General features: G+C 39.8%; 1 protein-coding gene across 1 annotated transcript in view; it reads left to right on the top strand.

Annotated features, from left to right (window-relative positions):
* Positions 1–23560, top strand: part of SORCS3 (sortilin related VPS10 domain containing receptor 3) — a gene marked incomplete at both ends in the record, with an annotated part of 267292 nt that overhangs the window by 221300 nt on the left and 22432 nt on the right. The window contains 4 exons of the mRNA XM_079535589.1: positions 12103–12220; positions 13759–13892; positions 17834–17947; positions 19419–19590. Coding sequence (XP_079391715.1) covers positions 12103–12220; positions 13759–13892; positions 17834–17947; positions 19419–19590 — 538 coding nt within the window. The remainder of the gene's footprint in view (positions 1–12102; positions 12221–13758; positions 13893–17833; positions 17948–19418; positions 19591–23560) is intronic.

The raw sequence follows: 23560 nt of genomic DNA on the forward strand, positions 1-23560 counted from the left end.
GGGGATCATTAAGTTTGTCTCTGCTGATCAATATGTATTTATGTAGACACACCTATGTATGTGTATATAAATATGTATGGGTGTCTAGGTACATATGCTTAATGATCCACATAGACCTGTGTATGCATGATTGAGTATTAACATTTTCATTGGGAAGATTTAATATAAACCCGTTCAGTGTAGCTGCTCTTCTTTACCGTACATTAGAAAAAGTTTCCAATTGTAAATGAATAGTTTATGAGCCCTGGCACTTTCCAACACCTTTTCATTTACATGGCCATACAGCTTTACCAGAGGGTGAAGTGGGAGCGCTTTTTATTGGGAGATCCATGCAATTGCTGGCAACCCATCACAGGGTGGCAGGAGAGCAGGGCAGAATGACTAAGCTGTAAAATACTGCAAAAGGTGAGATGGAGGCTGGGACACTTCTGAGATAGAAAGAGAGTATTGAGAGCGCAGGCAGGATTGACTGAATCCGGAAGTCCCTCTTGCTCAGTTGTCTGTTCCAACAACAGCAAGCAGAGGATGCTGAAACAATTTAAAAATAAAAATAAAAATAAAAATAAAAATAAAAATAAAAATAAAAATAAATTCCTTTGTAATCTTTGCCAGTAAACAGAGATTTGCAAATAAGAGCCTTTCTTTGCCAGACACAGTATCCTATGTATTTCAAAGACTGTAATGATTTATTTTTCTAATTTTTTGAGTAATTTTTTCCCTAAATCCTTTAAAAAGTTTAGTAGTCACATCACAGCTAGGAATTCCATGAGTTAACTCTTATTCTGAAGAGCGGACTGACTTATGGAAGGCATCAATGAAGTATGTGCAGGTACTAAGGCAATGTGGTCAGATCCTGATTAGTGCTTGGCAGAAGTCCAGCAGATGGAATATGATGGGGGCAACAGCTACAAGGACCAAGCTCCCACTGAGTTCAAAATTACATAGGAGTCAAGAGTCATTTTTCTGTCACTTTCTGATAAGGTGATTACCATCTTTCCTCTTTAAGCAAGGCAACATTCATTGCCTTCTGCTCAAGTCTTGCTGTCACATTTAAAAGCTGGTATGGAAAAGAAAATTACAAGCTGACACAATGTCCTTGAACGATTCTGCCCCTTTGCTTAGGGGTAGGGAGTTGTGGATCTGCCACCTCTGTGTGGTTTTGCTGAGAAAAGTAAGGTGAAAACAGACATGTGTTAGAGAATAGTGCCTTTGCTGGGATACAGTCAGAGGAGACAACTTTCTCCTTTCTGGGTAAGCTGTCAAACCACAGAGTTGATTCTCTTCAGAGCTGCAAACCCTTGTTTGCAATCTCAGCAGATGAGAGAAGAGGCAAGTGGATGGCAAAAACACTGAGAGACTGCTCTTCATAGATGTAATTGAGGTTCTTTCCTAACATTCTCAAAGAAAAACACAGGGTGTAGCTCAGTTCCTGTGGCCCAGCAGAGGACAGAGACTCTCCTGCCATCAGTCAGGTCTTTTAGCTGCACTCTGCTTGAAAAAATGGGAAAGAAGCGATCTGAGAAAATCCAGATTTTTTTTTTGTAACCTTTACTGTTGCTACTGGGCTGAACAGAGATTTGATAAAGAGGGAATCTGGGGGGAATATTTCATGAGTTCTGTAAAAAATTAAATCTGACATGCTGTTTCCAGTGGGAAGGGTTTTCAGAGGGATCTTGTGTAGGGGCTATTGTGATGAAGGATGCCCAGCTCTATCCTTCAGAATCTTCTCTGATTTTGCAAAACAGGACTTGAACCCAGAATATCCAACCTGAGCATACTCTAAGGTCTACTAAAATAGGTGTTTTTTCAAGAAATCAAGGGGAAGATTTCAAAACTTAATTTATCTGAGTTGGCTAGGTACCTAATAGAGGACTGTGATTTTTAAATTATTGTTTGCATTGTGGACTTGCATTTTGTAAGTTTACTTTTTGTGTCTTTTAATGAATTGCACTAACCATTTGTGGTGCAGCTGGCTTTACTTTTGGCTGTGAATTTTGTCGCAGGACTTTGATGTGGCCCTGTGAGTTCACTGTATTTTCCTCACTTCTGGAACTGCTCAGACTGCACTGAGAAAACCTCTGTATGGGTTCTTTAAAACAGGATCCATGAAATTAGAATGGCTCTGATGATATCTCTGCACACAGAAAAGTAAAATTTGATATTCGAAGAAAAATTGCAGGTATGGTTATTAAGTTAGGAAAGCAAAATGATTGAGAGGATAGCGGCATTTGCTATAGTGAGCTGCACTCCTAGATCAGTTAATCTAATTTCAAAAACCATCTGGAAGTGATGAATAGTTGGAACTTAAAGAGAAGGTGATCAATCTGCTAATGCCATCGAGTGATTTTACAATGGACAAGAAAATGTGTATTATAGGAATTCTCATTTTATCCTAGTAGATGATCAGTTTATACCCTGAAGAAAGACAGTTGATTACCCATATCATTATCTTCATTTGCAAGACTTAAAAACATTATTAATGATCACAGATTAATCAGTGTCACTTCCTTCTCTCATCTCCCTGCCAAAGGAGTGCTACATTCATTAGGTGTTGAATTGCTGCATGAATTCACCTAAGCAGCTTGCAGCGACACAGTGTTGATTATGCTGTTCATAGCTGCAGCGTGAGCTGAGGTCTTATGATGGTGCCTGAACAGACAAATCAGATGAGGAGAACAACTGTTTGGAGAAAGCTTTCTCAGATAGAATCATGGGATTTATAGGGCCTTAGGAAAAGGATGGCTATGACGTGAGATCAGTTCCCAGAAGTTGCACTGTGTACTCAGAAGATTCCTGACAGAAGCCATGACACTCAGAGAAGGCACTGGGCTCTAGGCACGTATTGTCCTGGCAATCCCTGCTATCAGTACAAGCTGGGGAAAGAGAGGATAGAGCACAGGCCTGTCGAGAAGGACTTGGGGGGTACTGGTGGATGGCAGCTGGACATGAGCTAGCAGTGCTTCCTTGCAGCCCAGAAAGCCAACTGTATCTTGGGCTGCACTCAAATCAGCGTGGCCAGCAGGGTGAGAGGTGATCCTGCTCCTCTGCTCAGCGCTGTGAGACCTTGCCTGGAGTACCGTGTCCAAATGTGGAGTCCTCATTACAGGAGAGGCATGGACCTGTTAAAGCGTGCCCAGAGGAAGGCGACAAAAACAATCCAAGGGATGGAACACACTTCTTGTATTTTCAAAAAGTGATGGATGGATTATATATCTTATGGATATATCTTGTTCTATTCTCCTGCCGGCAGCTGGGGTGAGCTGTACTAACCACCCACACTAACCCTGGGATGCACGGTCAGGGATGCAGTGATGTACACAAACTTTTTTCTCAGATTCTTTCACCTTTCAGTTAGGGCAAGCTGTAAAATATTCCAAAATGTCCCAGCAGCTTCAGGCAGATTGAGAAACTATGGCCTCAACACCTTTCTGCTCAGCCTGACCCTGATCCCACACGGGGCAGAGGATGGTGTGGCTCACAGCTTCTCTGGCAGCTGGGGCAGACTCAGCACTGCCTTGGCTGCTGGATTCACTCTTAACAGATTTTTCATTGTTTGTCTGCAGCAAGTGATTGAAAGCAGCTTTCCAGAGCAGCAGTGCTATACTTTGAGATTTTACATCACTCAGGTGGTGCTGCAAGCCTCTGTTACCAAGGAGAGCCTGTCCTCTTATGTTCATCGTACATGATTTCCCTGTTTAATGTTCCCTTTGATTCAAACCCGTGAAACTTCTCCCTCTGTAGCTGATCAACCACCTCACACTATTGCTTTACTATGTACAGCTCTCATCTTACTTTCAAACTAAAAGAGGCTAGGTCTAGATTGGATGTAAGGAAAATATTTTTTTACCATAAGGGCAGTGAGGTGCTGGCATAGTTTGTTCAGAGAGGTGGTGGATACCCCATCCCAGAGATACCCAAGGTCAGGCTTTGAGCACCTGATGGAGCTATAGGTGTCCCTGTTCAGTGCAGGGGAGTTGGACTGGATGGCCTTTAAATGTCCCCTCCAACTCAAATGATTCTCTGATCTCCTCTTCTGAGTCATTCTGTGTCAGGTTCTCTGATAGTCTATGCCAGGAAAAGCTTGTAACCCTGACCCACCACAGAAAATACCTGTTATATGTATTTGGGTCTTTTGTGTTCTGAGCAATGTTTTCCACACGTACTGAACATCTCTGGTTGGAAATCCACTGTTTCATAGGATGGCTGATTGAAATGACTGAACGTGTTCTGTCATCCAGCCTCTGCTTGGACCACAGACTTGTTAGAAAATGCTCAGATCACTGATAGCTACCAGTATCTTTTCTAGAAGAGGAGGCAGCATCTTCAAGTTTCAAAGCTGTCAGAAACTGGTTTCATTTCATGGCTACTTCGAAGAAGAGAGATAACACCATTAAAAAAAAAAGGAAAAAAAAAAACCAGCATTAAAAATTAACGTGCTTTCCTATCCCCCTTTCTAAGTGTCTTACACTCCCTTTCATGTTACTGGGATTTCTTTTGAAGCAATTGTCATGTAAAGTGTATTGGGCACACTGGCAGTAATTTTTTTAGAGACTGGATTTCAAAAGGTTTGGTTTATCATACTGTGAGCTCTTATTTTGATAGCACTTTGTATTAGAAAATAAAAATTTTAAAAGTTCCCTTCATCTCCTATTGCCTTGCACAGTATTTGTGCAGTTAATGGAGAAATCGAGCCCAAGCAGTAGGCTTGCTTCGTAATTATATGTTCTGTAGATTACTTGCTAATAATACTTGGCATTACTTGCTAACTATGTTGTACCATATCATTTGCAGTAGTTCTCCTCTTGTGCTTTAAAGGAAGTGCCATCAGGGTGATGAATAATCCCAGAACTGTTTTCAAAAGCTGAGAGAAAAGGGTCTACCATGCGGGATTTTTATGGGAGGATTTTGTTTTTCTCTGTATTTGTAGAAACTCTACCTTTGTACCATCCCCTCTCTCCTGACCTGGAATCTGGCAATGTTTCAGCTTTCCATGAGCAGTTTGATATGGATTGCTAGTCAGCGAATCTGACCAACATTTAGAATTTCTCCTCTACAGAAAATCTTTGTGTCATGGCAATCACTTTCACTTGGACATGAAAATAAACCATTTCCTTCAAATTTTGTCTGTGTGAGCAATTCTGTGAAAATTTTGATTTGACCTTTTCCTTTGGGAAATAGAATACAGACCAAGATTTTCTGAGCAAATTTATTTCCAAATTTGTCATCATGGGAGCATCTGTCTGCTTTTAATATATTCTTAGAAGTTTCAGAGCCAATGCATTTTCCCACTCTGATGAGGAGCACTAGAATAGGGCCTTATATCTGAAATGTTCTATAGGAGTTTCACTGATTTGCAGCAGCTGAAAACCAGATCAAAATAGTCAGTATATTTTATTTAGATGAAAACTAATCTTCATTTTCTAGAATCTTTGCCATTTTTATTATTCTTTTTCCCATTCCCAGGCAGAAGTATAGTAGCCCTGAATCAACACCCGGTTGCCCTCGGGCTGCTGTTCCTAGTTAACAGGTCAGCCAAAAGCAACTGAATTAGAAGCTCCAAAGTGGCTCTTAAAGACTGTATTTATTGTTTATGAAAAAAATTAGAAAGTGTTTTTTGCTGGCAAGTGCATGCCTTTCCAGTGCCATGTTTCATCTTTTATATTTCCTTCATTTCCAGTCTCTTGGTCCCTGTGTTATCTTGCCAGTCATGAGACAGTATAACTCTGGCTTCTCTTCCACTCTCCCTAATTGCTGATCTGTGTCTCTCTCAATTAGATTCTACTTCCTTGTCTCAGTCCCTTTCCATCCAATTTCCATGTAACTAGTGACCTCCTTTTATGCTAATTCCATCCAAACCTTAATAAAATACAATCAGAAGGTTACACAGCCCATTTGGTTTTCTCTAAAGTCATGATTTATGTTTAATTCATGAGGAAATGGCTCATCTCTTACTCCCCATTCATAAAACCTAACCCCAGCATAATTTGCAATTGTTCTGTGGCTGCTTGTGTGTTTTGAGCCCTAACAGCACAGCTTGCACACAAGAGCTAGTCTTGGTTTCCTACTACTTTCTTAGAAAGATGCTTCAGATCCAGATTTCATAATGGGCTCTTGTCTGTGTGCAAAATTGTCAATATTATCTTTTACTGTCTTAAAAACTATGAATGTCAACTAGTGATTGAGATGTGTTTATCTACTGAGTCCCTCTGTATGTGCATGCACTGAGCCAGTAGGCTCACTCTTATCCCAGGTAGTGTAATATGAGTGTAGAGTGGCTAATGGGAAAAGAAACGAAAGCCAAATCTAGGCAGTACAGAAGTGAGAGGACCTTATACAGAGACACAGTCACCACTCAGCTAGAGCTAATATATTTGTCTGGATCTTGTTTTCTTTTCTGCTAATCAACCCTCATGGTTGGTCAATGTTCCCTACACCACGGCTGACAATTGACCAAGTCTCCCTTCTTCCTCTTCTTGTCAAACCATGTTGTTGATGCTTGCTGGAAAGTGAGGGTGGTCTTCTGTGCTTGGCTAGCTCTTAAAAATCCAGCAACAGCAGTGCATGCTTGAGCTTGCTGGGCTCAGCTGTGGTGGATTCACCACTCAGTGCTCCTGCAGTTCTGATTGCTCAGACATCGGTCTTGCCCATGTTTGAGAGAGCTTCATCCTTTCCAGGGAACTGGAAAAATCACAGTTCTTTTCCAGGAGGTGGTTCTTCCAGTTTGGGCTTAATAGCATTTCTTGGATTCTCCCATTCCAGTATTGCTCCTGTAATTACCCACTAGAGGCACAGATGTGACTAAAAAGGCATTTTAACTGGAACCAGAGGACAGCCATGCTTTATTCTCTCCCTTTTGTGATCCACAATGAAAGCACAATTTCTGATTAGCTGAAACATTTACCGTTCTGGGAGATTTTACTGTTTTCTTTTGCTTGCTAGGATGTTTCCTTTCCAAGCATTTTTTCTTCTACAGTATTAGTTATTAAAAAAGAAGCAACAAGCTTGGTTTCAGGTTTTCCTAAATTATTTGTGTTGATACTGCAATCAGCTTTTCCTTCACTGTTATTAATTAAAGTGTATATTTGGTTTGCTCTCTATCTAGTCTTCTGTTGATTCTTCTGTATCTTTGTGTAGTTCATCTACAAATGTGCTATCTACTGAAAGTGTTTTATTTTTAGATATTCAAAATGCTTAAAACATAAGCAATCTATTCTGTGGGGGCTAGTCTTGTTAAAATTTGACTTCAGAGGCTGCCAAGATACTTTGTGAGAAGCAAAATGAGATACCTTTTGATCCCTCTCACATTGCTGATATCCAGTGAAAGAAAAATGCTCCAGAAAGTAGTATACGTTTGATGTTTTGTGTAGTGAAGATGACCTTAGCAATTGCTTCCTTGCTTTGTATCTTCAGTCATCTCACAGATGGACAAAACTAAGAACAGAAGGCATTACCAGGGAATCTTGACTGTTATCTTTCATTACATGTAAAGAAGCTAGAGCTGACTATTGAAAAATTCTACCTCTGTATCTAGACCAGCCAAATACAGACAACTTTAATGCATGCCTCATGTAATGTCTTGCCAATTTACTATGGAACTGGTAGAAGACAACTTGATTTCACCATGAAAAGGCATTTCTGTTTCTGTGCTTGGACAGCTCATCTGACACTGCCAGAAGGAATAGATACAGATGGATACAGATGACAGTTTTTCTGAGATCGATGCAGAAACCATTAAATGAGAAGATTTATTTCTCGTATCTAGGCAGGGACAGGGATTGAGTCTGTGGTCTTGAGGTGGATGAGTTGTTATTTTGTGACCCTCAGATTATCCAAGGTTTCCCATTGACCTGTCAGGTATGAGCAATATTCAATGACGTAAAAAGCACGGCTGTCAACAATGCGGGGGATAATAAGGAAAAAGCATTACAGTTCATCAATAGAATACTGTATAAATATAAAACCCTCTTGAATAGTTTCTGTACAAGGTTATCCAGTCACTATATTCCACATTTGTAAGTTATTGTGTGTTTAAAAAATTAATGAAAGATATAATTATAACAGCATTACCAATGACCTTTTCCAAAATGACTCCATCATGAATCTGTAAGCATTTCAGAATTGTTTTTCAGGTTCTTAGTAATTTTGCTGCAAATTAATGACATCAAGCTCTGGCAATAAAAGCCTTGCCTTGTTTCTCAAAAGAAGAGATTGGGAGGAATTTTCTGGTCTCCTAGCAATGGCTTCACTGTGAGTGGTGCATAGATCCAGTTGAGAAGATGCCTGTCCTTAGAGGAGGACAGGCTGAGGTTTTTATGTGGAGTTTTAACTGCTTAAAACAGAATAAAATCTGCCCTGACTAATGTCAGTAAACTGCCATTCTATGGCTTAGTTTGGAGAAACTTTTTTAAATTGAGCTTAGTCAGAAAACTGACTGTCTAAACGCCATCTGGATTCTTGTATTTGCTGCTTCTCAAGGGCTTTCAGGTCAGACTACAAATATTGGAAAAAATCAAACCATTATCTTTGCAGTGTAAGACCTTGAAAACCCAGCTCCTTTCTTTTGTCTTCTGCTTTTGCAATGAGCATTCAGGAGCTCCCAGTCAGACCATGGTAGGCAAGGTTATTGAGGCAAAATTCATAGTACATCATGTCTGCTCTTCCTCTCTGTCATCTTGATAGTTTGGTTATATTTAGGGTGGGGAAAAAAAAGAAAACAACCCCTAATTTAGTAAACAAAGTAAATGAGAAACTAAGATACATAAGGGATTGGATAAGATAAATGAAATTGTATCTTTGGAGCAATGTGATGATTTACCACCGGGGGGGGGGGGGGGGGGAATAAATTCCCACCGGCCCTTTTTCAGTTTCTCTCCTTGAGTGATTGAGACTTGTTTTATTTCTAAAAGCGAGAGGTTCAAAAATGAGAAAAAACACACCATACTGCTGAGGTAAAGAGTGTGTAAGATTTTTCTGTCCTGTGGCTACCTCCTGTATGCTGTCTCCTGTCCTGCCTTTACAGCTCTTCCAAAATCAGCTGGCTGGATAAAGAAATCCAAATATTCTTACCAAAACACTTAATGCTGAGCACTTTTGACATGTTAACACCAGCAGTTTAAGATGTTTGAACACTCTGCTATCTACCCAGCCTTCTTGGATGGGCTTGGTGACCCTGAAACAGAGATTGTGGAGGGGATCAGGTGGATGCACCTTGAATCACTTTGGTAAAATATCCAATGATATAGTTCACAAAACTGATAAAAGTAGGCTTCAGCTGTAACATGCAGTCAGAATTTGTTCCCTTTGATGGTTTGTTTATCTTAGTTCTAATGCCAAAAAAAAAAAAGATGAAAGTTTTCATCACTTCCCAGAAAAAGGTGTTAGGGAATTCAGTGGAGCTCCACAGATAAGTCAGATCTCCTTTCCATTTGTCAAATTTGCTTACTTTCATGGAAGTTTCAAACTTTCATACTTTCAATCTTGAAACGCAATGTAACCTTTGTCATTGGCTCACCTCCCCAACTGAAAAGTACCGTAGGCATCTGGGTTGTTTGACCAGTGAGCTGTGTTCACACAGTGCAGCTGCTTGCTAGGTGTTCTGCATATGTGCAGTTCTTCACTCTAAAGGCTGCACTGCAGAGATGGATCAGGCTTAAGAAGCTTTTTATTAGCAGGAGAGGAAAAAGTTGCCACTTCAGGAATCAAGTGACCCATAACCATCTCTGCAACACAGAGAAAAACATCCCTCTCTGTTCACACTCCTCTAATTACATTTAGAGTAGTATTGTTTCCATCTAAATTATAGCAATTATATACAAAGATCTTCTTTGAAATCATTTAATTAAAGAGTAGCTAATGCTCTGCGCTTTTGGAATGCTAATATATAGCCTTCCACTTAGGAATCCTTGTTTTTTTTTTCATTAATTATTGTTATCATGCAGGAATTTCAGTGACAGAGGGTTTTTAGCTTGCTCTAACAGATTTAAAAAGCAAGGGTTCTGGTGATTCTAGTCGCTTGATTTTTGTAGCACAAAGAAGCATTTTACTTTCTTTCTTGAACAGTTAGTTAAGGTTCACTCCTGGGAACAACATTTTCCTTCAGATGCTGTGAAGCATTGGCTTTCTCTAACCCTGTTATCTTTTGGGTTCAGGCAAGTGTTTGTATGTTCTCCCTTCCCCTTGCTCTGTCTTCTGTGTTACACACACATAGGTCAAATCCTGAACTGATATAAATCTGCTGGGCTAAAAGATTTTGAGTTTGCTGAGTTTCTGCTTTGCAGGAATGACATTTCAGTCATGCGTCAAACCAGATTCATGGGAGAGCTGCCCAGTTGTGCAGTAACACCATGACCAGATGAGCACCCTGCAAGTGCATGGAGTGAAAGCAGTTGTGGCACAAGAGCTGGTGGGATTTAACCAGTGACAAGACAAAGTCATGATCTGGCCTGAAGTTAGTTGTCTGGGTAGTGAGGTGAGAGCAAAGCCAGCAACACAAAGTGATTACAGTGAAAATTCTGGGAAACTGGAGTAACAGAGGGGTCACAGCAGGATCTGGATTGCGGATCTGAAAACTCAAGATAAATTTTCTCTTTTGCTTCACTTTCATAGGGAATTTTGTAAATCATCTGTATCTCTCAATCTTTCTTTTCTAGTCTGGAATAATTAAAATAATAAAAACTTTAATTCTTGTAAGTGGCTTGGTTGAAAACGTAGATTAGTGGAAGATATAAGAAATAACATATAGGAATATGTGTAATGAAAAAAATACTTTTTCTCTGCCTTCTGAATTTTGCTGCAAGAGTGATATGATGCCATTGCTGAATGACTGTCAGAAAAGTTTCAGTTTCAATATACACAGAGTCTTTTAATCCAGAACTCATATTTTGGATAAGTAATGACAGTGAGTTTTTAGGTTCTTTTATGTATTCATTGAACATGACCAAGACATTTTGTTCTAATGACATATCAACATAATTATGTTTTTTTTTTGTTCTTTTTTTAATGTGCTCCCCCAGCCAATGAATATGTGTACTGTTGTATTATGACTTTTAAAGTCTGGTCACCTGTATTCCTGCCCTGATCTCCTCCTATTACACACTTGTCTGTAAATCCAGCCGCAGTGGCTTGAAAAACTGCTTCTTACTGAGAAAACCATGGCTGACCAAGCAAATAGGAAAATTCCCTTAGTCTTTGGGATGATGGTTGTTTAGTGATGTGTTCCACCAATGCTCGTCATTGCTTTGGTCCTTCTTTTCTAGGAACTTAAGATACTAGATATAGTTTCCCGTGCAGATGACGAAGGATTGTTTAGGTGGGAAGGGATTTAGAGAGAGGTGTTTGATAACTGTCTCTACTGCCAACATGCAAGCAAGGTCCAAGCTTGGGCTCTGGTGCTAATTAATTTTATATGATCACTTTCAAGATTCTATTTGTAATGGGTCTGTGTTTTGGTTACGAATTAAAGTGAGTCCTTTCCCCTTTGTTTCTGAGCACTGACTCTTCAGCTCCAACAGCTTTACTCAGCATGAGCCTTGAGGTCTCCCGGAGTTGTGTGGGGAAGATGTTATTTTCATCCTGAAAATCAACTTATTACTTACTTTGTTGAACTGTTGACTGTGATCAGTGACTGCTGATGATGCATGACCTACTCGAAAGAATTAAGAAGAAGCTCAGATGGTAACCTTACAGTGGTGACACTTTATAATCCCACCTTACTAATTGTAGGAGTGCTTTTAAAAAAAAGCGTAGCTTTTACAAGTTAGAAGGGAGGCTGTCATCTTTACAGGTTTCTTGCCTATAGTCCATGTCCCAAATGTTATATCAGGTGTATTTTTTACAAAAATCTGAAGTAGTAAGTTTATGCAACCAGGCAGCTGAGCAGTGAAGAGACTGATTACATGAAGAAAAGGATTGATTTTGAGGCAGACAAAATAGATATATTCATCAGAGTAACTCCCTCCCTTTTTTTAGATGTGTAACTTTCTAGTGTGGCTCTTTACTATTCTGGGCAGTACCTAGATTTTTGCATTAGACTCAGAGCTTGTTGTGCTTAGTGGAAGAATATCCCTGCCTGATTCTGGTTCTTTTTTTTTCCCTCTCTTGTAGAATTTTTGGGCACTTCAGTCTCCGTTCTGAATGGCAGCTGGTCAAGGTGGATTACAAGCCTATCTTCAGCCGGAAGTGTAACAAAGATGACTACCAAACCTGGCATTTGCACAATCAGGTACTCTGATTTTATAGGGAGGAGATGAGGGGGGGATCCTTTTCTGATCCCCTGTGTTTCCATTTAGGAATATATACATTCTTTTCAGAAGAGCATGTTTTTTACGTACATCAAGTCACAATTCTAACCTGTTGATGCTTTATTTCCCCTGAAATATACACATAAATAAAGATGGGGTCAGACTTCTCCAGGCAAGTTTGGGAAGTTGTTAACTTTTCCTTGTATTAAAATATTCCATTTTACCAAGTGGATCTTTCTGCCCTTGGTGTTCGTGGCAATGTAAAACCTCACCTTGTGATTGAAGCGTAGAAGACATTGAACTCTTTGTAGCTTTAACAGTGACTCAGAAAAATAATTTTCTTTCACTTTGCTTCTATTTTCCATACTCAAACATGAAAATAAAAACATTTATTCATCTTTCAGATCCTGCAGGTATCTGTAAAACACTGGGGAGTCCTTGAATAAAAGCCACTAGAGAAAACCAAATTATTTTATTCAAAGATACATACTTTTCTTTTCATACATTCTGTCTTATTTTCATACTGGATATACTTGGATCCTGAAGCCACTAGAGCTGAAGGAGCTAGAAGGAGCTCAATACCCTCTGAAGATTCATTATGGGTTATGGGCCACCAGTATGATGTCCCACTCCCTGCAGGGGAACTAAAGTGGAGCCAGAACTATTGGCACTGTGATTTTCCTGTATGAAACCCATGAATTAGAAATGAACATTAATAAGGCAAAGATGTATCAGATGACTAAAGTTATAGAAGAGAATACATGAAAGAAATTTAAATAAAAGAAAGGACGTGTGTGGCCAGGCAGCCATCTTGGGAATCGCTATTATTGGGAAAGAAATACTTCAATTAGATGCTGTCTTTTTAAACTTACTTTTATGTAGATAAATTATTTCTGCCTCAGAGAAAATTCTGCTTGTAACAACATGCCAAAATGTCAAACATTTCTTTTAGATAAGGTATACATAGTAATGCTCTTGAAAAACTGTGTGCACAAAACCAAATGTAACATGCCATCAAAATTACTTGAAGCCTGTTGTGAAGCCAGGTCTACCAGAGAAAGAAGAGGGGAGCCAGGACTCCTGAGACTGACAACTTGATTTTGGGTTTCAGACTCAAGCAGTTCTTCCCATTATCAGTGTTATCTGACATGTAAAAGAAACCTAGGGGTTCATTCCCATTTCTTCTCAGGATAATTCATAGGACTAAAAGCTGTAGTGGGTGCCTTCTGAAATACCACATGAACCAGGTGATGGCTTGCATACTCAGGCATTATGGGTGCACTGTGGCTAGCATCCCGACTCAAGTGCTGAACACAGTGCTTGTGGGTACTCCCAAGGTGCTTTTTGAGTTTTCAGAGTCAAGAGTAATGAAAGGCAGCTAGACTCTTAAGCTCTCAACTCTCCCTGTGGTAAATGCGTGCTTTTATTGTCTTTTGTTTCCTTGTTAAAATGCATGGTTTAGGGCCCAGGTGCTACTACAACTCTCTGTTTTTCTTTCTCCTCCTTGTCCTTGCCAAAGGGGGAACCTTGTGTCATGGGAGAGAGGAAGATCTATAAAAAACGCAAGCCTGGATCTCAGTGTACACTGGGTCAAGACTATTCCCAAACTGTGGTGTCTGAACCCTGTATCTGTGGTCAAGGGGACTTTGAATGGTGAGTGTGTAATTTTGGTAAATTTTGCAGAGCTTCTTCTTGTAGCATTGGCAGTGTTTGAACTACCACCTGGACAAAGAACCTGAGGGGGAAACGGGGTCTCATGCAGCTTTGTGAATTTGACTGCACCATGTAGCATATATGTGATTCTTATATCCACCATGTGAGAGATGCATCCCTATTGTTTGCAGGGGGGTTTTGTTAATCTCTGTGAGAAATCCAAGCCTGGAATTCAAAAGTAGAAAAATGTGAGTACTGATTGACATTCCTACATCCATCGTTTTTAAAAGAGTGACAGCCAGGACTATTCTCTTTGGTCCAAAGCATGTCCTTTATAGTAGGAAAAGGGAATTTTCTCTATACTCACTTCAAAGGTCATTGAATATCTTGGGAGCAAGCTAGCAAAACGTACACATTTTAGATTATTATTCCTTTGAATTCTGGGGAACCATTTTTGTGCTTTTTTAGCAGTGTTTTGTTGATAAATCTCGGAACATGCCTCAGTGATGTGATTGTACAGCCCAACCTTATCAGATGTAGCCTCTTGTTTTGCATAAGTGCTAGTATTTCTAATTTAATGGGGCTTTTATTTCTGAACTGCTGTAAGGTCATTTTGAAAGCATCTTAAAAACATAAGCAGAGAAATAATGAACTGCTCTTTGATACTGCTTATATGCTTATGTGCTCAGGGACAGGAGTTAGAGAAATATGTAACAGTCCAGGATTTCTGTACAAGGATATCCTATGGGGAACCCATGATAGGCAATACTTGAAGGATTTAAGACTGTCAGTAGCTGTGATGTCTGAGCCTACATGATCAGAACATCATTTAAATGAGGTTGAAAATAACCCTGAGAAAACTGATTTTCATTTTTATAGCTGTTTATCAGGATCAGTGTCTGATTTAGTATCAGTGTGATTCATGAAAATTTCACTTATCTTTGAATTCAGCCTGAGGAAATGTGAGGCACAAGGTCTGCACACTTATTTGGACCTAGGCTAGCTGAGACTTCTTTCTTTTTAGATTGTGAACACACTGAAATACAGAAAAAATGAATAAAAATATGGACAAGAGTGATTTATTGAATATTGGAGTAGTTTGTCTCTGTAAGGTGTTCAGGGAAATAGAGCAGAGATTTTCATCTTATCTGGATGGATGCTTAATTTGTTCCTGATGCCAAAATTACGTCTGAGACTCCTTAGCTTGACTCAGGAGATCTTTCCCTTTGTTCTCATCCTGAGAACTTACAGGATGAACAAAGTATCTTGCCCTGCAGTATCTGCCCTTGGCATTGGCATATGCCTCTGAGCCGCACCAAGCACTAATCTCTGGAGAGGCTTATGAGTTTGCTCTTTGCTTTGTGCCTCACCAGCTTTATAATTTCACAGTGAAGCTTATATTTTCTAAGCTGAAGTGGAAAACTAAATTGGCCTTAAATGCTGTTCTGCCTCAAAAAGTGTTTGCATCAGAACGCACCTTTTCGTTTAATTGCTTCTTGCATGCGTTTAGTATCATTTTTGCTTAATTTTCCCACTAACATGAGAGAATATTGCTACTAACCTTGCCAGTCCTGCGTAAGAGATGCAGTTAGAGGACAGCAAGCTGCTTTTTGTTTCAGACTCTGCACTGCCAACTAACATCTGTAATTGTATATTTGTCTCCTTTGCTAATGGAGAATCAGAAGGACTAGCTTCACATTAAGGGTAGGATTTGATGCTAGTTCTTAAGGGCTGATTGGAAGAAGATATGGGGCAATTGTAATGAAAAAAAAAAAACCAAGTTTTTTTAAAAGTGCTAACAGTGTTGTTAATGGGGTGTTAAGCTCAATTTTTCTTGAAGATGATTTTCAAAGAGGAGAGGCATATACTCATCTTCTCTGACTGTTGACTTCTAAAGGATGAGGTAGTCTTTTAGTGACAAGATACACATTATTCTATGATTCATCAGCCTTTTGGATGTTCACATGAGAATGGCAGGTACTGAGGAGCACCTCTTCTCTTTGCTGACTAGAAGAAGGCTCTATACGGGGGATCTGATAGAGATATGCCTCCACTGTACATATCTACAGTTGGAGGCACTGCTCCTACTCTTTCATTTGGTGCTTTTGAAAAGGAAGATATCTACTAAGCCTGTCTGACTGGGTTTGCAATCATCAGTTGTTCTTGGAAACACCAACTGGTCTCTTACTTGTGAACTGCGTACATCCCATGGAGAGCCAGAGAAAGGAGAGGGGCTGACAGCCTGTGTTGTGTGAGTACAGTCACCAGCAGGTCCTAAAAGACTGACTCCAGTCTTCTCCCGTAAGTAATTTTGGAGGCTTGTTCTATTTACAGAGCATCCCACGCTATAAGGTTTGATCACGCCTGTCTTCGAGAGCTGTGCGGAAGGAACAAATGTCTGTAGGAGCCCTACAGCACAAGCTGTGACAACTGTTCTCCTTCTCATTTGGTCATAGAGCCTTTGCCCCTGTCTGCCTCATCTAGCAGTGATATCAGTTTCCTGCTGTTAGATATGAGGCTAATCTGAATTTCAGGGGCATAAAACTGTAATCCAGGGTCACAATTCAACAAATACTCACAAGTCAAGGTCAAGGGTGATTTCTTCCAACCCTCACCGTCATTTTTAAAAATAAAAGCTTTGCCATTTTTGACAGAGAATGGCAGAATGAACTCAGAAGTGTTATTAAAATGCTTACTGATCTTTCTTTTCTCTCCTCCTGCTTCTTTATTTACTCTGTCAAGATAGCTTTCCTGAAAACGACAGCACAGCAGCTGGACTTGATTATTTCTTTAACTTATGCAAACCCTGGGGCTCTTGAGAAGGAAGGTGGGCAGCACACAAGGTTTTAATATACATTTACCAGAAGTTAATGAACAAGCGCAGAACCTTAAGGGCATACAGCAATGTTGTCTTTAATTTTATTAAATATTTATGCAGTTCTTTTCTTCTTTGGGGCAAAGTACAGCTCCTCCTGAATATTTTTAATTACCAAGTCACTGCCAGGCATTTTTGACTGCACAGGTCGGACCCACTGAGAATGATTAAATTGAATGTTGAGGGAAAGAGCATTAGGGAATCTCTGAACCTTTTAAAGTAGCTTGCAGAATTTTTGCCCTCCAAAAAAGAAAGTAGCATCTGGGGTCACTGGAGACATAACACAATTTTGTCTCACCAAAGCTCCTCCTGGAGACATTCTGCTGGCAATTCAGGCCCTGAACAGGGGAAAGGATAAAGCCAAGAGTGTCCTAAAGTGCTTAGAGTGTTTTCAAGGCAGTGACTTCTGCAGTGTCTGTGTTTCCACATAGGTTTAATTTGTTGGCATTTGTTAACCTGCTTCAGGCAAAAATCTAAATTCCGTTTTTATTTACCCCTTGAATCCGGCCTGCCAATAAAGGATATGCATACAAACTCGATTGAGAGCCTATTAAAGCTTGTGGAAAGCTTTGGATTAATCCCATTGCTTCATCGTTGTATTGGCATGCAAAGGAAGCTGTAAAAATAGTCTTAAATGCAATTACGCGTAGTTCTACTTTTCGGTGATCTAAAGAAGCGTCAGTACTCTGGATTACTTCCTCACTTAAAACAATACTGTTTAATCCTTCGACTGTAAAAATCATGTGCACCAAAAGAACCCAACAAATATGATTGATTATTAATTAATGGGAGAAAAATTAACAATATCATTTTTCTTCTGAATCCTTGTCCTTGTTTTGATGCCAACAGAAACAGAAGTTCACTGGTGTTCTGCAATGTTGGTAGTTCTGGTGTTTTCAGGTTTCACACACTAATCAGGCGCTTTGTCTCAGAATGATCCTAGTCCGCAATGCTGTGCCATCCAGAGCTGCCAACACACACACTGGAGAGCAGAAGCACTGCTTAAAGGTGAGCTAAATCCAGTGAATAGGAACAGAAATGCACTCATGACTTATTGTCTCCATAGTGACTATGGCTATGAGAGGCACAACAACAACCAGTGTATCCCAGCCTTCTGGTTCAGTCCGTCCTCCCTGTCCAAGGACTGCAGCACTGGTCAAAGCTATCTGAACAGCACTGGGTAAGTGAACATTGACAGCTCTCTGGTTTTTGTAGACAAGAGAACCTGGTCTGACCTTTTCCTCCACATCCTGCATGGCTGTTGTCCACTCTTACTCGTGTGGTAATGTTTGCAGCTGCATCTGTATGGAACATTGCCTCATTCTTCAGAGACAGGGAGAAGCACATTAACATAAGTGACATGTAGATATTGTATTGCTATCAAGTGATATGTAATCTCTGGAGCCTAGAATTGAAGCTCCTCTGCTTCAAAATTAAAACACAAATCCAGAAGGTGCGTCTGAGAGAAAGTTGAACATTTAAAAGAGCAGGTTCATGGTATTTCACCCTATATTTCATTAAACCTCTTTCTTTTTTTAAAGCTCTTATTTATTACAGCTTTTGGTAAGGGTAAAACGAACAGTTTTCACCTTGTGATTTTTTTTTCCCCCTGCTATTTTCACGTTGTATACACAGTGCAGTGAAATTTCAGACAAAACACATGTGCTGGGTTCTCTTGGTTATACCCAGAACATACAGCAAATGTTGGTCTATTATGGTAGTATCATTTGCAAATGTTATTCTGTTGTGTGGGTGATGATCTAAATGTTGTTGCACTTGATGCAAAACTGTGATGTTCCTCCTCAGGCACTGCAGGCCCTAAAGAGTTTACAGGACTGCTTCTAAATCATGGGTTCTGCATGCCTGTCTATTATGGACAGGGTGATTTAAGGTTGATAATTGGGAGTGGCTGAAGAAAATGTGGCTGCTGTGAGTCTGGAGTCATTTTGCTTCAGAAACAACATTCCCCTTATCCCCTTTCATCTCAAAGGTTGCTATAAATATGGGATGTAATGAAAGCCCTGGCCAGTGTGATTGTTTGTGGCCTTCTGGACAGAGGACAAGAAGAAAATTGCTGGAATCTGGACCTTCTTAGCCAACCCTATCTTTTAGTATGAAATTACCAGAAAGGGTTAATCTCTGTCAACAGCACTGGGAATAGTCAAGCATCTTGCAAATTTGCTAATATCTTCCAAGCAGATTCAAGAGAAAAACCTTTTCCATGAATAATTTTAAAATTGAACTGGACAAAGCCATTACCAGATCCTTCCAAGTTCTTACTAGCAGAATGGAAGCAGACACAATGTAATAAAAAGCTGGGATGCAGGGTGCAATACTGCAGGCATAGCAAATTGGGGAAATTCTCAGTCTTTTAAAAACACAGAGTAATTGACCTCTATAATAAGGTGTATATAATAATCTGTTCTCTGTGGTGCTGCTGAGAATCTCTGGAGAAGGCTGAATTGTGATTTGTTTGGTTTTCTCTGGCTTAATAAGGTGTTAGATTTGTGATTCTTCCTTTCAGTCAGGGAGTCATACAAGCAGTTAGCCTTTGAGGAAATGCATACATTATTACGGGCAAATAACAAAAAAGAAACCTTTCCACCTTGGGCCATTGCCTGGCCCAATTTCCTTTCATTTCTGCTCCCCAGATACCGAAGGATTGTGTCCAACAACTGCACAGATGGCTTGCGGGAGAAGTATAAGGCCAAGATGGAGAAGTGCCCTGGAAAAGCACCTCGAGGACTGCACATCGTCACCAGCAATGGAAAGTTGGTCACCGAGCAGGGGCACAATGCCACCTTCATCATCCTTATGGAAGAGGTGTGTTTCCAAACTCAGCAAGTCATTCACAGCATGGCAAGACTGATACTCTTTTCCTTTCATCTGTCAGACAGCTAAGAGGAAAAGGCAAGGTTACAAAATTCTGAATGTTACTGAGACCTGCGGGAATTTATGAGAGTGTTGTACATGAAACACAGATGCAAATAATATTGTGTCAATTCATATGTGTATCTGCCTGGTTATCTTGCCTACCAGTGAAGGATGCTGTTGAAGAATGACAGATCTGGTGATACGGTGAAAATCTTATTTTCCCAGTAGCTTCTTGCTGCTTCCAGTGAGCTGCAGTTTTGGGAGTTGTTGAGTCAGAGATAGAGTCTTTATGCTTACCATTTCCCAGTTTCTGGGTTGCTAACCTTTAGTTCCATCTTAGGTGAAGCATTGTTAGGAAAGGTTAAGAATGCTGGGAAGTGTTCAGGCTCATGGGAAGCAGCGAGGGATGTTTAAACATTGTTGCTTTGCGGTAGGAATGGAGCCTCCTCAATCCACCTCCAAGTTCCCCAATGTGTATTTGTTTTATTTTTAATCTGGTAGGATTCCTCCTTTAGGAATAGTAGCACAAACAGTAGCACAAATATACAGTGCCATGCTGGTGATTGAAGTGTCAAAACATTGAGGTATTTCCCGTGGTTTGAATTGGATATCCCTTTGCTTGGTGAACACATATATTGCAACCTTTGCCACTGTAGTCTTGTGGCCTGGTGGACAGTTATATAGCTAAGGGCATTTTGTATGCCTTTGGACTGTTTTTCTCAAAATATTTTTGCCTTTTCTGGTCTGTGATTTGATATTTAGGGGCTTATGTGACTGCTCTGTTTGCAGTTACTGTACTTCTGTGCAGGGAGGAGAGTAGACTACATTGGCCACATAGACCTTCAAGAATATAAGGTACTCTAAGTCTGGACATGGAGAAGTATTTTTTCGTGTGATTTCTTATTATTTTTTAAACAATACACTTCTACTAATTTAAAGACTTGTCCAGTAACTAGGTGTTTCATTGGAACCACACTAATCTGACAGGACTTCTTTACATACTTCCTCAGAGATTCATGCTAGCTCTGGTTTTATACAAAGGGATTTCTTGACTACATGGCTGATTCCTTTATACTCTGCAGACTTGACATGGTAAGGCGATTTGTATAGACACTAGTGAGTGGGAGTTCAGAAAAGAACAGACATAATCTAAAAATTAGGAATCTAGTAGTAATTTATTAAGGAAATCAAGCGGAACTGCTGTGTACAAAGAATGATAAACAGATGGGGAATAAGGCAGCAGTCAAAGTAGCTGAAAAGTGGAGCCTTTACAAGCTTCAGAGAACAGAGAGGCTGCTGAATAAATATGTGAGGGTGTTGACTCTGTCCTTTGTTGAAAAACATTTCATTGGAACAATTTTTGTCCTAAGGAAAGGGTATTTGCAAGAAGATGTTTTTGTGGGTGAACAGCTTACTCCATAGAGCGCTGTACGTTTAGTTTGTTACTTAAAATAAAAGGTCATTTTAAAAGGGGAAAATATAAAACAGCCTGAGATTCTGGGGAAAAGTATTTCAGTCTTTCAGTATGAACCTGAGACTGAAAGAAAAGTCAGCAAAACAAATGAGTTGTCATCAAAATATTCCTCAACAATTGGAAGAAATCATTTTTGGAGAAATCTTTATTATTGCATCCCTTACTGTTCTAGAGATTAATTCTTTCCTCACTTCACTTTCTCTGCACAGTCTGCTGGGGGTTTTGTTGCAACTGAGTCTTTCTCTGTGACCTCTGTTCAGCCCTTCTACTCCTCCAGACTAATCCTGACCAGCAACTTTGTGTTTAGCCATCAGTTCTTTTCTACCTCCTAGAAAGACATGCACCCACAGTGTACTGGTGTGTGACTGACTTTGATGTTGTCCAATGATAAAATAATGTTTTATTGTAGTTACTGGAAAACAGTATTTCTCAGGATTTACACATTCAGTCTTAGTATTGTTCACTGTGGTAATTCAGGATATATGTGTGGCAATGACAAAGAAATGCACTGACAGATGATCTTGCTTTGTTTTTAGAGGTATGGGGCTGTGCTCTGAGGGCTCTGCATATATATGCAGGGAAACATGAGGAAATAAGAGCCTTTTCTGCTTTTTGTTTGAGTTTGAGCACAAAGAGTTAAGACTGCCAGTATGTTGTTAAAGGACTTGTATTCTTGACCAGGTCTGTGAATTTCTTTTTTTTAACTTGATCTTTCCTGTATATCCTCAGCTCCTCTCTGAAAGCCTGCCCCTCAGGCTTAAGTAATTGTTTAGCTGGTAGCTCCAGATAGTGAAGTGTTTGGTTCCACTGTCTTCTGTTTATGCCATCACACAGCTTCCCTCTTTCAGTAATTACAAGGTGATGGCAAAGCTTGATAACAGGTTTGTAAATGCAAGTGAGCTGAGAAAGCAAGCAGTGACTATTCAAAGTACAAGTCTGAGCAAGTATTAGAGCTCTGAACATCTACTAGTAGATTACTGAACCACGTTTATAGAAAGAGGTAGCCGCAGATGTGCCATATTTTTACACAGTTTGAGAGCTTCATTAGAGGAACGACTTTAGATTCAGCAGAAATAAGATTGTGTGCTTCTGAATGCAATGGGAAGAAAAATTTCCTCCCAAGCCTCTTCTGTGTCTGCTTTGCTTTGTTTCTGATCTCAGTACTCTGCCTGCTCTTCCCCGATCTTTGCCTTTATGTGGGTTATTTGAGGTTTCATAACCAAAATATATTATTTATGTATATAGATAAGAAAACTTTTCCAGGGTCATGTTGGGGTGATGACTTTGGAAGGCCGTTATGTGGCAATACTCTTCTCCGCCTGTTCTACTACCATTTGCATGCCCACTGATGCCTGCATACAGAGCTCCAGTCTTTGTGACAGCCCTTAGCTCAGAGCTTTTGGTAGCTTATGGGGCTTAAAGCAATAAAAGTGCCTCTTGATTATACATAGAAAGCAATTAATTTTATTCATTTGAAATGTCTCCAACAGCTTCTATTTTAATTTAAATTTATTCATTCCAGAATGTCTGACATTGTATGTGGGGCTAACACTTCTTTTATTATGGATACAGAGGTATGGAAAAGAGAAAGAAAAAATTTGTGTGATGGGCTGGCTTTTCATTGAAGACCAAACTCTCATAATTAGGTGGTACTTAGCCACAAGAAGTCGCTTCCTCTTTCTTTGCTTCAAACCTTCTCTTTTCAAATAGAATCAAATTGGAGAAGCAAGGAGAAAATAGAATTGCATGGCAAAAGAGAAGAGCTCCTGATAGGTACAGGAGTGACAGCCCGAGGTCACCAGTGATGAATCCAGCCCAGATCTGATTTTTATCTTCTGTTCAGTGTCTTTCATATGAGATGAGCTTGTGGTCTTAGTACATTCCCTCGAGAAGTAGTTTTGAAGGGCTTAACAAGCTGTGTGAGCCTTTCTATCAAATAACTGCGTATCCCAAGTGAGTAATTTTGTCCCTGTTAGAGATTTCTGTTGAATGACTTAAAAAGAAACCTCTCTATTGAAACAATGTTATTGGCTACTCAGTATTATAGATATAGGTTTCGCTGTTATTTCTACTCTATTTCTGTTTTTTTCTTTTTGTTTTCCACTATAATTTTAATGTCCTAATAGGAAAGAGTTGAAAATATATGGTTCCTAATAAAGTCAATAGCAATATTCCCCTGGCCTGTATGAAATGGGAATGGAGGTGCAAGAAAGAAGAGATATCTAGCACCTGTAATCAAATGCCCATATTTCAAAACCCACATAATAAGCTATACTTTATGGGTTTGTGCTTGAAGACTCCAGATGTACTCTCAAGGCAAAATCATCCCTGAAAATACCATTTCTCCACCCTGATTTGTTAATGCAGACAAGACAAAATTTGTGGGGCATGCTCTGGTCTCAAAGACCTAATGCAATGTAGTCTGGTCTATAGTCTGTGCTGCCA

This window comes from Tetrao urogallus, assembly GCF_951394365.1.
Source record: "Tetrao urogallus genome assembly, chromosome: 5".
In the NCBI taxonomy this organism is placed as follows: domain Eukaryota; kingdom Metazoa; phylum Chordata; class Aves; order Galliformes; family Phasianidae; genus Tetrao; species Tetrao urogallus.